Source organism: Sander lucioperca, chromosome 13 (assembly GCF_008315115.2).
Source record: "Sander lucioperca isolate FBNREF2018 chromosome 13, SLUC_FBN_1.2, whole genome shotgun sequence".
NCBI classification, from domain to species: domain Eukaryota; kingdom Metazoa; phylum Chordata; class Actinopteri; order Perciformes; family Percidae; genus Sander; species Sander lucioperca.
Genome location: NC_050185.1, coordinates 8,654,833 through 8,671,631, shown reverse-complemented (window position 1 = coordinate 8,671,631; position 16,799 = coordinate 8,654,833). Strand labels below are relative to the sequence as shown.

The window sequence follows — 16,799 nt, the reverse complement described above, 5'->3', positions numbered from 1 at the left end:
CTGGTACTAATCTGCATTACATTCAGTAGGCCTATGTTACTGTAAATCAGATATAATGAATGTGAGGATAGGGTCTTTTAAGGCGCATGTCATTAAGTTTGGCCCTTGGACCCCTTCCTGCTCCTGAGGGAGGTTCTGGAGTTTCCCAAGCAAAGTAAAACAAACAAACGGATCATTAGAAAATAACCCAATGGATTTAGATTTTGTTCTTCTAAACAGATGATAGATACTATATGATGACCCATTATATCTTTTTATATTTATATTTTTAGCCTTCTCTCCAAACAAGGAAATACATACACGTTAATTGATAGTTCTTAATTTGTTGGTGTGAATTAAATTTCCATTAAATTAAATAGTTTTTTCGGTGCTGATAGTGGTGTTAATATATACTGTATATATATATATATATATATATATATATATATATACATACACAGATACTTGACTGGTATACTGTATATCCTGTTGGTGTACATTTTCATAAAAAGTCTTCATAAATCCCACTGCTTGGACAGATTTTTGAATGCATAAATACAGCGTCTCTCATAAAAAACGTTGCATTATAATCACACTGATGTTGGGAGAGATACTTTATATTGTGTATATTTGTTTTGTGCATCCAAGTGTTTACTGCTGTGCTGGTAACTAACACTGGAGCAATCCCTAACCAATCACTCAAATATCCAGTTACATATCCAACCTACTAAATCTCACTTGACCTTACTTGACACATCAATGTTCTTTCTGCGCAGCTCGAGTCCCGTTGGCGCAAAGAAATTACACAGGCTGAAAACCTCATGTGAGTTTGTAAATCCACTCTCAATCTCACCACTGAACTCTTGCTTGACCAAATACAGTGCAGATGTTTTCTAGAATAGTTTCTTCTCCCTTGTTTAGTGATAAAAGACAAGAAAATCACATTCTTCTGTTATTCTTTGCATTAACAATCATAACCACAATATGTTTCCATATGAGGCTATTTGTTCATTCTTTTTATGATTAAGTAAGTTGAATAAATTCACAGATGGAGGGGGAGTGGTGGCCTAGAGGTTAAAGAAGCGAGCTTGTGTCTGGGAGGTCGCCGTTTCAATCCCCAGACCGACAGGATAACATCTGGGTGGGGAAAGAAAAGAGCAACACTTGTCCCTCCCTTATGACTGCCCTTGAGCAAGGCCCTTAACCCCAACCGCTCCAGTGGAGCTGCTCAGTGGCCAGCAGATCAGACTGTGGTTGTACTGGGCAGCTTCCAGGTATGAATGTGGAACTGTGTGAATGTGGCAGGTTGTTGTTGCAAATGAGAATTTGGTCTCAATTGACTTACCTGGATAAATAAATGTTAAAAAAAACACTGAATTGAAGCAACTTCTACAAGCAAAATGTTTATCCATTCTCAGAAACAGAAGCATTTAAAAGCATTTACTGTGGCTAAAGATTAAGTAACAAGAAATGTTACGTGATCTTTTCATAACATATTTCTGATATGAGTTTCTCTCCAGCTAATTTTTGACTGATACATAATAGTATCATCAAATGCTGCTTGCTTTGTCCACTATCACCTTATTTAACCCTCAATTTCATGATGGTCTATATAACCCATATCATTACATATCTTCACTGTAACTGAAACTATTACCTACACATGTTGTCAGTAATTTTGCCACAGCACTGGCAAATTGTCATCTGAAAACTGCATGTACAAGCTATATTGTGTGGTTCCAAAAAAGGATATAGGTTCAGTCTTGTATGTCATAGGATGATGTTAACTTGGTGGAGCCCACACGGTGGTGCTATAAGACAGCTTTGTTTTATTGCTAATATCCCGAAAAAATAGATGTAGAGGTAGCTGGCTCATGGTTATGACCTCAGTGATATTTTGGAGACCGTGTAGCATGTCCCACAAGTTCTACAGGGGTCTTCAATGTTTTTTTAAGTCAAGACCCATTAACTGAAAGAGACATCTAGCAGGGACCCCCTACTGCATATATTGTATACAATTAAGTTGCATATTAAACTGGGCCTGCAATAATTTGTAGGGCAGCCTAAAGTCTTTATACATACCTTTTTTGCATAGAATACTAAGCTATTCAAATAGCCTAACAATTGTTGCCATGGTTTTATAAATCATGTTAAACATACATGTGGCACAGTGAATCATTAGGATTAACTGTATCTGAGGATGGCCTTAGTGACTACCTTACTTATAGGCCAATAAGCAGTGGGGATTTAAAACAATAATTTAGAGGCCCCCCTGCATTGACTCTGAGGATCCCCTAGGGGTCCCGGACCCCCTGTTGAAGATCCCTGATTTAGAGCACATTAAGATATCATGCCTGAGTTTGTCTTGTCTCCAGTCTAACCCTGTTGGAGTACACTGACGCCTTCAGAAGACATGAGGAGTGAAGGCAGCAGACCAGTGCTTCGGGAGATGAAAACTGGAATCAGAAAATCTTTTTTAAGTTTTCAGATGTATTTTTTTCTTCTTCACATGGTTCTGTGAAACTCTAACTGTGTGCTAAGTAAACATTTTCTTATATTGTATTTCTGGTATCCTTCAACTCTTTGTTTTTAAATTATTCTGCAAATTTTGGACATGGTCTAAAAAAATAAAACTTAAATTTGTAGGTCATATTGATACTTAATTATTTAGTTTTCCTCACGCTCCCTCTTTTCTGAGCCTCAGGGCAGGGCATATAGACGAAAAAGAAATGTTATTCAAATTTGAGGATTTGGGAAGAATTACACACATGCACATCTGTTTGCAGCCACTCTAATGTTTCACAAACCACACCACAAGTGTATAGTTGCTCTATGATGTTTTCACCTTCATTACTCCATGTGCCTGTTCAGTTGTTGAATTTATTAGTATATATTGTTTTAAAAATGCATATTAAATAGCAAATTCATACAAATTAAATGGTTTCAGATGATCTTGGTGTACTTGAAATTACATAGAATGAACAGAACACACAAGAATATTTTTCACATGATATATTTTGATTTCATTAAGTACACAATTCTGAAAATGCAACGAGGAAACTGTGCAAATAAGTTCTGGATAGATGCTGTGAACAAATTCATTGTCATGTATAACCTGTTACTATTTCCCTCACACTGTGGATGAGGGAAGAATTGTAAAGTGTGGGAGATCCAGCTACGCAAGTCTTTATCTATAATTGATCATAGACTTGCTTGAGCCATGACGTCTTTTGACATCATGCCCACACAATTCTTCTGCTCCATAGTCCAATTCTAAAATGTTTGAAAAAATGGCATGGAAGTATGGAATATTCTGCTCAGACATTATGAATCACATAGACAGCAATCTGCTGTCTTTATGTGGATCTATGGAAATTTCCCCGCTGACATAAAACTGCCATAGTTTTCCCTAAAGGCTCTGGAGTACAGGTTTCCACATGAAACAGTCGAAGCAGTTGCAACAGAGCTGGGAAATTTATTTTTTGTTAAAAAGTGCCTTTACAGTACCCTATGAGGTATGCAACTTTGATGAGATGAGACAAGTGAAGTTGTCAATGACTGACTGAAAGGAGTGGTGTAGATAGAACACATTATGGTTGCATGGAGTTAAACACAATGTATGAACAAACAGTTTCAGAATCTCAATTCCATGGCACACAATCTAATAAGAACAGAAAAACAGACAATGAATCCAAAAAATAATGTTTTACGTGTTAAAATCCTGTCATTTAAAAAGGAAGGATTTCATTCACAGTTGTGGTCCTATTTTGCATTTGCTCACGTTCCAACAATCACAAAGGTGTGCGGCACCAGAACTATCCCTTAGCCCGTCAAAAGCCTGAAGCACCGATGTCTAAACAACCAAACCAAACATCCCTGGTGAGGTTCTCGGAACCTTTCTATATATTGCTTATTTTTTTTGGATGCATTTGTGCACAAAATAATCTCAGTGACAATTAACATTAACCACAAGTAAACCCATACACATCTGGGACATCACTAACTCGTGATATTGCACTGCTTTTTTTTTTTTTTTTTTTTAACAAACAAAGGTATGGACATTTTGACATGTCATAGTAGGAAAAGCACAGCTGAAATTGATCACTTTAACGATGGCTCAATTCCATCAAGTGTCCCAGTAAGCTATTCCCGTGAGTCAGCATGTACAATACCAGGGCCTCTCCTAAGTGGACTGCAGCCATCATTAATGGTTCTGAATACACCTGTGCTTTTCCTACTATGACATGTCAACATGTCTGCCGTGAAATAGGTCTATTATACCAGTGCCAGACATCTGTCAGTACACCCATGATACAGGCACCCACTGTGGGGTGGAGATGGCACGCTCCATGACCTCCTCCACCCCTTTCACGCTTTCATCCACGTCGTTGTTGACGAGAACCACATCAAAGAAGTGTCTATATGTGGTCAAAATGGCCTCCGACTCTTTCTGGATCATCTGCAGGTTCTCGGTCTACGGAGGCAAGACACAGAGGATTAGCAGCTGCTGGCTGATTGAGTCTGGCGTTTCATAGTACTCGAGTGAACACAGAGAAAGGATTAGCACCTGGGCGGCTGTGTTGGTCGGAGCGATGAACACCACGAGAGGTGCAAAGTCAGCAGTCCGCAAGACTTTCAAGGTCTGAATTCAAATGTTCAAGAGAAGAAAAGAAAAATGCATTAGACTGATTAACCACATGGAAACAGCTAGTACAGGGATTCAATTTGCCAGGCCACCTTCACCTACAAGGGGTGCATCTATATAATTATATTTAACACTTAACATTTTTGGGGGAATTTTAGTTTGTTTTTTCTAAATAGAGCAAGACAATACCTTTATGTCTCTACATGGAGTCTGCACTATACAATATATCAATGTAGGTGAATACACATTGTACTTTACCAAAGACAGTTAGTAGGTCTAACTTTAATTTATGAATGTATATTGCTTCATGCATTGATTTTTAAATGAAAGAAATATGATTAAACACTTTAAATGTTCCACGTTAACCTACAGCCACAGCAGTGGAAAGTCGGTTTGTGTAGGTTAATCTTGTCTTTAAAAAAAAATTCAAACTGCTCAGAAGCATAAAAAGACACCTGTTAACTTTATGTTAAAATAATCCCAGAAACACAACCATTCCTTTCATATCACCTCTCCAAAACAACCCGTGAATGCTAACCTGTGGTTCTATATCCAGCAATGCAATTTTTCCTTGCTCGTGGATCTTCTGGATGGTCTCAATTTTGGTACCAAACATATTCCCCTGGAAGCTGCCGTACTCCAGAAGCTCATTTCCAGAGATGCACTTGGTCATGGCTTCATTGGAGATGAAATAATACTCGTGTCCATTCTCCTCTTCCTTACGTTGGGGTCTGGTGGTGTCTGTGTGGAAGGTTAAAGACTTAGCCAAAGGATGACTCGGCAAACTTGATTGTTCTATTGTAAGGACAACTACTTACGTGGTGCAGGATAGGAAAACTTCTCAGGGTATTTGGTCAATAGTGCATTTTTGATGTGACTCCTTCCTACGCCAGGTGCACCTAAACAGAGCAAATGTTTTTTTATTTGTAAGGACATTTCAATAAAAACATTAACCTTAATGTTGAAATCTTTTCTTGCAGAGAAACACCCAGAATGAAACTACCTAGGTTTTATTACAGTTCTGTGCATTTGCAAGATTTATAACATGTTTTGAGAACGTGTATCAGTATAGATGTTCATAAATGTCTTATTATATCTTGAAGAATTTGATACCACTAATAATGTATCCGAGCTTACCAATAAGCACCAGTGTTTTCCTTTTAAAAGCAGGGAGCTGAACAACCTCCTCATAAGAAATCACGTCCAGCTGATCAAAAACTGCAACAGAAGGGATTTTGGTTTAGACAAACCCCACACTACAGTACAACTGAGAAAGAAAGAGAAAAAAAGTCCTGGAAACATGATTCCAGTGATCCACCCACTTGAGCTGTGTTTAGCCAGGTACTTGTCTTTGCACTTCTTCTTTTTCCCAAAAGGGCTGCAGGACTGACTGCCCTCTTTGGCCTTGCTTTTACTTGCCACTCTCCTGCAGCAGGAAAAAAAAAGAAAAAAAGAAGAGATTTAGGTTAACGTTTTAGCTCAGCTCTATGCTGATTCGGCGAATAATCTTATATGTCAATCTTCGTCAGACAGTATGACAAAGCTGTTTACCATTCCTGGAGCTCCAGGGAGGGAATCAGTCCAGCGAAGTCAGCAACAGCGCTCTCCACTCTGCCCTGCCACCAGTTCGGATCCTGCTTGTTGATAATCTGAATGATGTCACCAGTTTGAAACTTCAGACCTGCCTCTTTGCATGGGATGAGATCATCCTTGGCGGGGTCATAGTCAAACTGGGCCCTCATGTACATCTGTAGATTAGGGATACATATGGGGTATTCACTTTTCTGGAAAAAAAAAAAACCCAGCTCATAAACACTTGCAATATGTATTTGGGGTTACTGGACATTAATTAAACCTGCAGACCTTACCAACGTGTTCAATCTCCCATCATCTAAGTCAGCTGTGAAAAGGTATCTGGTATCTAACTTTGTAAAAGTCTTTTAGCTAACCTTGTGACTTTGAAACGCGAAAAAAACATTTTCTCTGAGCTCTATGAAGACACTTTCTCCAGTTTTAGAATTAATCCATTTTCGAGATATCCCAAATGACATATTGCTGTGTCAGATGCTTGCTGAGCATGACTGTCAGCAGATATTTTGCAGATCAGTAAAACAATAAAAGAACACTTTCAGTCAGTCAAATGTTGGACAGTCATTATTTACACTCTGGGTTTTCAGTGAGCTCAAGCAAACACTTGAAATTAAATGCACAACATTTTGTTGTTCTTCAATGTTTAAGACATAAACAATAAATAAAAGTGGTACATCTCACATTTATGTTTAAAATATCAACCTCAGCTCTACTGCCACTGCTCTTATGTGTATTTCTCTATGTAACAGTGCATCAGAAGCTGTTAACAGCTTGCTGACAGTGAGCCAAATCCATACATTGTTGTAATGAGAGCTTAACTTTATATGGATTCAAACACATACAGTACCTGCACAGAAGTCTAAATGTACTCATGAATAAATACTCCTATTGGGACTTTATATAACACATGTATTTAGATTCTGGAAATGTGAATTGGGAAATTCACCCTTAAACAGAATGTACACGTTCATGGTATGATCTTGGACAGCTCAATTCACATTGTGAAAATGAACTATTTTCTCCCAGCTCCAGACACAAGGTATACTTTATCAAATACTCAATACCCTTCCTGCAGCTCATCTGCAGAAAACATATGAGAGAGTAAACTGAAGCTACTTTTCTTCAGAACTTCTTCTTAACATTCAATTGAGCCGCGGCATACAGTTTGTTCATACTCCACATTAGAATGCCTAACTCTTGCTGGGATTTGTAATGTTGTTTTTGGGAGAGATCAGATAAGGTACAAACCTTGCCCACACTGTCAAAGATCACAGCAGGAACACATGTAAAATATTACTATTGTTAGTAGAGGTCATGAAAATGTGTGGTTTTCCCAACTTACTCCATTGGAAGTTGTACACAGACACCTAGTAATATGTACTACGCATGGGTAAACTGGAGTGGAAAAAAAGAGTATTAACTACGCCAACATGTTAATGGACTATGAGCTTAAAAGTAGACTGCCATCACTGACCACAGCAAAGTCGGAACATACTGCAGTAATAAACTGAAGTATTAAGACTAAAGTAACGTTGCTGGATGCAATGTATTTCTTCTTTGTGGTCATTAAGGTGCCCTGCCACACAAAACCGTTTTTACTTGTATTTTCTTTCTTAAATATGTTAGGTCCATGTGTGTTTGTGTTATGTCGTGAATGTGAACATGAACTGCTACCTCCTCTGTCAGCTCTAGCCACTGAAAAGAAATAAGCGGAGAAATCAGGCCAATTATAAAAGCTGGTCAGTCTGACATCATGTTGCCTGAGCTCATTACTATTCATGAGCTTGCCCAGTCGTGCTGGGTAAAGGATGCTGATAGCCAGGCTCTCATTGGCTAGATGTTAGCCAATCAGAGTCAAGCAGCTTAGCTCATTGAATATTAATGAGAACTGGCACAAATCGAGCCGAGTCTTCCTGCAGGCTTTCTATACCACGCTAGAATGGCTTGAAACAAGGTAACCAAGGCATTTTTTCCACAAAAAATGTTACAGAGCCCATGGTAGAACTTCAGACATTAACACAAAGGAATGAAATATTGTGGCAGGGCACCTTTAAATTAAAGCTATTGTGTACTGTGCCACAGACTATTGTTGTGCGTTGTTAAATCATGCCAGCAGTGTTGTGGCCAGTAGATGGCAGAATGAAACACACTACCAAAGTGGTTCAAGTCAAACTAGCAAAACTAATAAGAGTGATGTTTTTTAGATTTAAACTTATTTTATAGTCACCTGAGTTGTTCATTGACTAACAGAAGATTCACCTAATAAAGAACAAAATCATTTTAACAAATAAGTTGTAGAGGAAGAAATGCAGTCAAGCCCATCTTTGTAGAAGTCACCACTAGAAGTCGCCGTTGGATCTGAATGGACGTAGAGCTAATTCTCTTGGTTTACTCGTGCAAATTTAAAAAACAGTTTGGAGAGAAGACATATGAAACACAAAATTCACCATAAAAACCACAGCTGAGTGCTTATTCTGCCAGCCACGTTACATATTATTACCTCACAGGCTCGGGATCGACTCTGCAGGTTGGGGACGATCTTCATCGTGACTACTCCATTGGTTTCTTTCTGCGTGCAAAGATGACACTGTTTTACTCATATCTAGTTGTATGAAGTGCAATCCTTATATAAATATTTGCATTGACTTTAGAGCCAAAATCAAAGTTATAAGATATCAACCTACCAGGATCTTCTGGAGCTGATCTACACTGTGGTCGGTCACACTTTTCCCATTGATTTCTTTTATTTCGTCCCCTTCATGTAAGGAACCTGTAGGGAGGAAGAAACCAGGAAAAGTGTAGTAACTCCAAATATTCTCGTTTGCATTCAGTTTCTGCATGTATGGTCTTAATATGTGCTAGCAAGTCATATGTATTCTCCTGAGAGGTAGGCTAAAGACAAGAAATGCATGAGAGCCACGTATCAAAATGGCTATGACTGCAGTAGAAATAGATTTCTTTTACAGATTATTACTGACAATTATTGTATTTAGTGGTAGTCCAAATCCTTAAAATTATATCAGACAAAATGTAAACAAAAAAATAAAATATGTTATATGTGTTTGAAAGATTTTAACCTGAATAGTTTAAGTATCGTTTTACAGCTCGGCTTACGTATGGCCTGAGAAATACTCATACTATAAATGATCTGTTGACCTCCTCCAGTCCACACAGATGCTAATGCTAAAATAGATTTGCGGAGACTGGGACAAACTATGGAGCTTTCGTGTAGAGAATTTTCTAACACACACACCAGGTCAACACACTCACCCACTAAAACTCAAATCAAATCAATAAATGTGATGAATTACCTTGCCTGTGGATCATGCCCCCGTGCAATATTCTGGCCACAGTGCACCTCTGTTTGTCATTCAGCTTCAGAGTGACCCCCTGCAGACAAAGAGCACGGTCAATGAGGAGGAATCAGCAACACACATCTAAAAATATAGAAGTGTGTGTGTGTGTGTGTGTGTGTGTGTGTGTGTCTGTGTGTCTCTCTGTCTGTGTGTGTGTCTCTCTGTCTGTGTGTGTCTCTGTGTCTGTGTGTGAGTCTGTCTCTGTCTGTGTGTGTGTTTGTGTGTGTGTCTCTGTCTCTGTGTCTGTCTCTCTGTGTGTGTATGTGTCTGTCTGTCTGTCTGTGTGTGTGTGTGTGTGTGTGTGTGTGTGTGTGTGTGTGTGTGTGTGTGTGTGTGTGTGTGTGTGTGTGTGTGTGTGTGTGTGGAGGCAGATGGTATACCATTGGCTCTGAAGGATTCTTTTCAAATTCTACTTCTTTCATCTTGTTCAGTTCTGTGCCATTCAACTGTCCAGCACCCCCGTTAGTGTAAACCTCGGCCCCTTTATTTTCAAAGGTTTGCATAGCAGCCTGTTGAAAAAAAAAAAGAGAAAAGAAAACATGTATTGTTTTGTCACACAAAAAGAAATCATCTTTGCTCAACATGAAAAGAACAACAAAGTTTAAATCTACAAACAATTAAACTCAGTTCATCTGGACAGATCAGATCATTATGACAGCGGTATTTCAATAACTGCAAGTGGAAGCCTTTTGCTAATGTGTGCCAACAGCCATGTTTCATTTGCAGTTTCAACATATGTTCAAGGTTGAAAATTAACCCAGTGTTAGAACACCTCATTAGCCACGTCCAGTGATGTGGTCCACCCGGTCCATGTGGTCATGGATACCACCGGTGTCATCAAAGAGTAGCATTAATATACAGAAACTAATTCTAGCCTAGTGATTGAAATAGAAATAAAAGAAGAGACCAAAGGCTGATTTTGTGGAATTAAACTGTGCTTTTTCACTTAAATGAACTCAAAGACGAGTCCAAAAGCAGGAAATCCCAAGCCCGAAAAAAATGTCAATAGTGTCAAGGCATATGGTCTCTTGTCCAGATCACCATTAGAGAAGAGATCCTCATATTTGGTTTTTGTTTTTGAAAGATTATGTTTTTGGCATTTTAGGCCTTTAGTTGATAGGACAGCTTAGAAATGAAAGGGGAGGGGGGGATGACATGCAGCTAGGGGCCAGGAGCCACTGTGTATTGTGTTTTTAACATGTATCATCTTGTATGTTTTATGTAAAGCACATTGTGATTTTTATCTGTGATAAGTGGTCTATAAATACATTTTACTTACTTACTTACTTACTTACTTACTTACATAAGAAAGACTTCCTCTAACCAATAAAGACAGTGCCATTATTGAGGAATCACATTAAATGTATAAGATACCCTATAATGATTCCTGGGATATAAATAGGCATTCTGCGGACAGCACTGTACAATATAGAGCAATGAATGCACATTATCAAAGAATATATAAATTGGTCACTAAAGTGACATCAGAGACACAACTACCTGCATCAGCACAAATTGTCTGCATGGAAATGACACATCAGCACTGCTTCAGCAGAAAAACTATATTATCTATCTTGCAGCATCAGCACTACAATAAACCAATAAATATCATTATCGCCTTCCTCCTCCTCCTTCTCCTCCTCCTCCTCGCCTATAACCTCAGCCCTAAAATACTGTGCATACTGTAACAGCAGTTTGGTGTAATATGTGTCCTTTGTATCATTATTATATTAAAAAATGTATGTGTGACATTATTTTGACTTGTGGCTCCTCTGGAAAACTTAATAATCGTTTGGTAAACAGTCCTCCACGGACAGCGGGAGTCATGAAAGCCAAGCAGGTGTTTTTCTGTGCCACCAGATAGTTATTTAACAGCCTGTGCTGTTATATGTCAGGACTGCACAGTACCAGGAGTTTATCGGTGTTGGGAGTATTTGGATGGGGTCCCAGGGTCAACCGATGAAATTACATCCTCTGAGGAAAGGAATATGTACAGCAATCTTGCTACAAATAAAATCCCCACAAACAAATCTATCCTGAAACAACACACACTCATTTCAATCTCTTGACTCCAAATACTTTCTTACTTGTTATTCCTATTCCTTGATAGCAAAACTGTATTTTCCATTAAGAGCTGCTCTAAAGACAATGGAAAAGGTATTTCTGTGGAACCAGAAATCGTATTGGATAATGACATGTACCCTTCCAATTTAGAGAAACTATTGTGTGTGCCCATTATAGGCAGGAATAACTGTTCAACCTAAACATATTGGGTTGTTTTTCCTCAAGGCACAGAGCAGGAGACTTTATTTCCTCTCAACAAAGTGCTGACCATCAGGAAAGTGACAAAGGTCAAATGATAAATCTAAAGGCTTTAGCACAAAACAACTGCAGCTATCTGAAGATTCCAACCGATTTCTCGCATTCAGTAGGCACTAAAGAGAATTTGTCTCACCCAGTGAATGCTAACATATTAACAGAATTAGAGTTGGAATGGCACTAAACGTCATTTTTAATTAAATGTGTCTTTCATAAAAATAAAATAAATTTAATAATAAGCTCCGTCAGCTCTATCACTCACACTATCGGAGTGCAAAGAGATTAATGATTAAAAGGTATTCAAATGGTTTGTCAGAATGCGTCCCAATCACTGGTAACAGTCAACACGTGTTGTTACTATAAGCGGGGTCTCGAAGCCCTTGCAGAAACCTAAATGCCTGTCCTGGGTGTGGAGAAGCAACAGGGTAAACAAATGGCCGAGCAAAAGGCAAAAATGCATTCAGGAAAGAGAAGAGTGCCTCCTGTTCTGGATGCGGCTTTGTCAGAAGTAGATCAAACAGAGAGTGCATTTCCGTAAGCCAATCTCTGGATAAAATAATACACTATGAAGATCGACACCTATTGTTCTACCTGCTTTTCTCTACATAGCTGTCTTTTTCTCATCTGTTCTTTCTCCTGAGACGATTTGCCTTTCAAGCCAAGGAATATTAATTCATAATCCTTTCCCACTGTAGGATATAGGGTGGGTCTCCTGCCAAAAGGCAAAGCAGTATTGATATCTTGAAGGAACACAGTAGGATATCAATATTTGACCTACCTTATATGGGAATGGAAGAATTTGGATACATTATACAGAAATAGCTGGGAGGGCTGAAATAATACATATAGTCATCTATCCCAGTCTGGGTCTCACCTGCATGAAGCCTGACTTGCATAACTGGTTTTGGTCTTAACATGATAGTGAAAAGTGTGGCTAAAACAACAAGTTGAGTAGTTCTAGTACTGTCTATATAGGGCTAGTGCACAGTGAGTCATGGGTATTTGAATTAGTCTCCAGAGGAGCAGAACAATGCTACTGAGCTGGAATGTACAGAACAGAACAGGCCGCTTCACTTCAATTATTTTTATTACCACCAAACTCAAGGAAAACTATCTTGGGCTGCAACTAACGATTATTTTGATTGTCGATTATTTTCTCGATTGATTGATTAGTCGTTTGGTCTAGAAAATGTCCGAAAATGGTAAAAAATGTCGATCAATGCCTTGTTTTGTCCACAACTCCAAGATATTCAGTTTACTGTCAAAAAGGAGTGAAGAAAATAGAAAATATTCACAATGAGGAAGCTGGAATCAAAAAATTTAGACTTCTTTTCCCCTTGTAATAAATGACTCAAAACGATTAATTGATTATCACAATAGTTGGCGATTAATCGAATAGTTGACAACTCATGGATTAGCCTAATCGATTCATCTTTGCAGCTCTAAAAGAATCCACAAGTTGCAGTCAATCAGCCAGATGCCATGTAAAATATGCACTCATGTAGTCCAATACGTGCAACATTCCACACTGCAGTCTGCACTGTGAGATAATGGACTATGTGACCTCACTTAGAGACACTGATTTCACAAATCAGCACGAAGCAGAAGAACACGTTGACAAGACTGTAACTCAAGGCTAATGAACTGCAAACTGCTGATGTCAGGAAAGGAGTTTCCTCCCTTCACCATGTCCCTCAGTATCTCAGTGCTGACTTTTCAAATTCACAGAAGTAGTTTAGGACAAAGAGTTCCCTCAGTATTACTGGCTGCCAGGTGGTGGTCAAGGATTTAAGTTTCCAAATCATTTGTGGTCACACATATCAGGTGTTGGCCAGCTTAAAGGCAAAGTCAATGGTTTCGCAACATTATCCAGGCTTAACTGGAAAACAAGTTTAAATACCTAAAATTCCAACGTGATATACTGTATGTAGTAAACAACCTGCCTGGACTCAGCTGACTGTTGACACTAATTCATCAGCAGCAGCCCAGCTACTTGCTGTAGGCAAAGTTACACAACACTGTTAACTTTATCCATCTCCTTTAATATAATATTGCATAACATTTTCCAGAAAATAGGCCTAATATTATGATGTTAGGCTACTTTAAGATGGCTATACTGTCACAGTTAGCTAGCCTAAACATGACTATTATTGGACTATTCCAATACCAATTATACAGCTCCTTGTCTTATGATCACAGACATATGGAACGTCTGACATGTGATATAGCCTTGTTTTTTTCGTCAACTTAATTCCCGTATGTGGGTTTTTTTTTGGGGGGGGAATGCAGAAGTGAAATTGTCAATGTAATGTCTAATGGGATCCACATAAGGCTGATTGAGCAATACTGAGCAATGCAGTGGTTACTACACACAGCTGCTGATGATTTGAGAAGAAAGACATGCATGTGCAGCCTATTAGTTCTTTATTTCAACACATTTATGTTAACACGACTGGGTCTGTTGTTAGACATCTTGTCGAGGAACAAACACCTCATGTGTGCCCCATCTCTGCTTCCCCGGAAGCAAACATGTAACGTTAACATTACACCAATATTCTAAGGGCAAAAAAAAAAAAAGAAAGGTAAAAACGACACCCTACCTTGTCAGACTTTGGTTTGTTTTGGAGGAGCTTCTCCAGGTACAGATCGGAGAGGGCTGTCCGGACGCTGTTAACCGACTCCAGGATGACAGCAGGTTCGTTTTTATTGGATTTTAACGTCATCTTTCCGTTAGCTAGCTAAAAAAACCAAACTGTGAACCCGATGTGCCCCCGCTCAAGGTCCTCAAGAGGTTGGCCACAAAATGTTGCGAAAGAGGAAACCACTGATAAGGAGCCCTGACTGTGTAATAAGTCACTCTCTGAGATAGAAGTCCAAGATTTTGATCAGCAGCAGGTAAAGTCCATGAGATAGGCCTATGTGCAGCGGGGACACCGCTGACAAAGCAAGTAAACATGTAACTGACTGCTGCGCTGCTAAGAGGGGCAGGCTTATGCTGCCTTCAGGTACGCCCTTTAAACTCCCAAATGCCACTACTCGAGTTGTTTATATTACCATGCATTGACCTGTTGTTACAAAGCACAATTGAGCATGTAACAGGAGTTGTTTTTGCTTTTCTTTTGCGGTGTCTGTTTCTTTTGATTACAATATTCTAGCTTAACATATGTTCTTAATTGCAGATGTGTCTTAGGCTACATGTATATTTAATACTTCTATATATCTATCCCTAGAGTAATTAAGACTTAAGTAAACTGTAGTCTAAGAAATACTGGATGCATATGTATGGGCTTCATTAGGTTGTGTTGCTCTGTTTTAGTCTTTTTATTATTGTCTACTCAGTTTTTTCACGTTTTACAATTTTCGATTTCACAATCTGCTTAAAATCTAATTTTCACAAAAGTGTAAGACCTGACAAGAAATAATAGAAACCTTCAATAATTATATATATATATATAAATTATCGCTATCATTTTGTAGGAATCCTTAACTTCACAATCTGGTAAGCAAGTTACCTTCATATTTCTCACATTAAGCAACCACCCCACACAAACGTTCACATTTCCGACCGTACTTGAATGCGGCATTACCGCAGCGCTCCCAGCAGGGCTGCACTATCTCAGGCTACAAGGAAGCAAAATAACGGAGTGCTGCTGACGGTGATCCCAACAGCTGGCGTGTAGAGTTGTCCGTTATAAAACACCGCGCCGGGCTGCAGTATGTTTGTCTGGGTGCTAATTAACAATCATCAACGGGATACTCTCAGTTCAGTAGCTACATGGCAAATTAAGTACCTGTAACAGAGATCTTCAATTAGGGGGTCCTCAGAGTTACAGTAGGGGGGCCACCAAATTATTGTTAATTTTTAGAATGTTTTTTAAAAAATGAAAATGTCTTAACATGAATCCAACATATTATTAGCAAATATAAATTAGCCTATTTGGGAAAAAACATTGATGATAGGATAGGGGGTCCCTGCTTCGTCTCACTCTCAGTTAAGGGGTCCTTGGGCCCAAATTCCCATCCCATGTATGCATACTTATGTGTCCAGATCAATAATTAAAAAAAAAAAAAAGCATGCTTACACTTTATTTTGACAACAAGGCCAGAGTGTTAGTACTGTATATGGGAACATATTTAAAGGTCCCATGACATGGTGCTCTTTGAATGCTTTTATATGGACCTTAGTGGTCCCCTAATACTGTATCTGAAGTCTCTTTTATATAGGCCTTAGTGGTCCCTAATACTGTATCTGAAGTCTCTTTTATATAGGCCTTAGTGGTCCCTAATACTGTATCTGAAGTCTCTTTTATATAGGCCTTAGTGGTCCCTAATACTGTTTCTGAAGTCTCTTTTCACTGTAAAAAAAAAAAGTTATTTCACTGGAATTCACTGTATAATTTTACGGATTTTTTCCGTTTTTTCTACATTAAGTGTTAATGCCAGAAAAATACAGAAGAATACTTTTATTTAAAAAAAAACCCATTAAATTAAGGTTTTAGTCTGTAAATTGATATAATGAGATAATATAGTTGTTTAACAGGATAATTCCATTGCTTAACGGTCTTGAAAGTTAAATTACATTGAATTTTATGTAAAAAGACAAAAAAAAAAACATAATTTTACGGTGTGTAAAATTGAGGCCTCTTTCTGGTTTTTTACTGTTAAACCTTAAATTTAATGTAAAGAAACATTAAAAAACAATCGTGAAAAAACGGTAAAAAGTGTGGCAGCAAAAGTTGCCAAACACTTACCGTGAAATGACAGTAAAAAACCTTTTGTTATTCTACAAAGAATTTATTTTTAAAATACAGATATCTACTGTACATTTTCTGTATTTTCACAGTCCAACTACTGTAGATTTAAAAAGAATTGTAATCAAAAAACATATTTAGAATGTTAAACAAATGTAT

At 38.3% G+C, this 16,799-nt stretch overlaps 1 protein-coding gene and 1 long non-coding RNA gene across 4 annotated transcripts; both read right to left on the bottom strand.

Moving 5' to 3' along the window:
- Positions 1–155: 155 nt before the first annotated feature.
- Positions 156–14,873, bottom strand: mpp1 (membrane protein, palmitoylated 1). Of its 3 annotated transcripts, none has more exons than XM_035990997.1 (13): positions 14,490–14,873; positions 9,951–10,079; positions 9,526–9,604; positions 8,899–8,984; positions 8,715–8,783; positions 6,176–6,372; positions 5,947–6,050; positions 5,762–5,842; positions 5,443–5,523; positions 5,163–5,365; positions 4,547–4,621; positions 4,253–4,453; positions 156–171 (listed from the first exon to the last, which is right to left on the bottom strand). In XM_035990997.1, the coding sequence occupies exons 1-12, from the start codon at positions 14,610–14,612 to the stop codon at positions 4,277–4,279; spliced, it is 1,404 nt and encodes a 467-aa protein (XP_035846890.1). In that variant the 5' UTR covers positions 14,613–14,873; the 3' UTR covers positions 156–171; positions 4,253–4,276. The 3 variants fall into 3 exon arrangements, with proteins under 3 accessions (XP_035846890.1, XP_035846888.1, XP_035846889.1); XM_035990995.1 differs by lacking the exon at positions 156–171 and adding an exon at positions 2,977–4,028 and having other exon boundaries at positions 4,243–4,453; XM_035990996.1 differs by lacking the exon at positions 156–171 and adding an exon at positions 2,977–4,035 and having other exon boundaries at positions 4,256–4,453.
- LOC118493005 lies at positions 6,847–8,708 on the bottom strand. Its single transcript, XR_004894939.1, has 2 exons — positions 8,263–8,708; positions 6,847–7,769 (listed from the first exon to the last, which is right to left on the bottom strand). It is a non-coding gene; the product is annotated as an uncharacterized LOC118493005 (long non-coding RNA).
- Positions 14,874–16,799: the final 1,926 nt, after the last annotated feature.

What these genes read in the sequence shown, in the direction of transcription:
- mpp1 (XM_035990997.1), bottom strand. Translation starts at nt 14,612, where the DNA reads ATGACGTTAAAATCCAATAAAAACGAACCTGCTGTCATCCTGGAGTCG. An exon ending in AGAATCCTTCAGAGCCAATG is followed by an intron (nt 9,605 to 9,950) that starts GTATACCATCTG and finishes CTTTGTCTGCAG; the next exon opens with GGGGTCACTCTGAAGCTGAA. An exon ending in GGGCATGATCCACAGGCAAG is followed by an intron (nt 8,985 to 9,525) that starts GTAATTCATCAC and finishes TCCTCCCTACAG; the next exon opens with GTTCCTTACATGAAGGGGAC.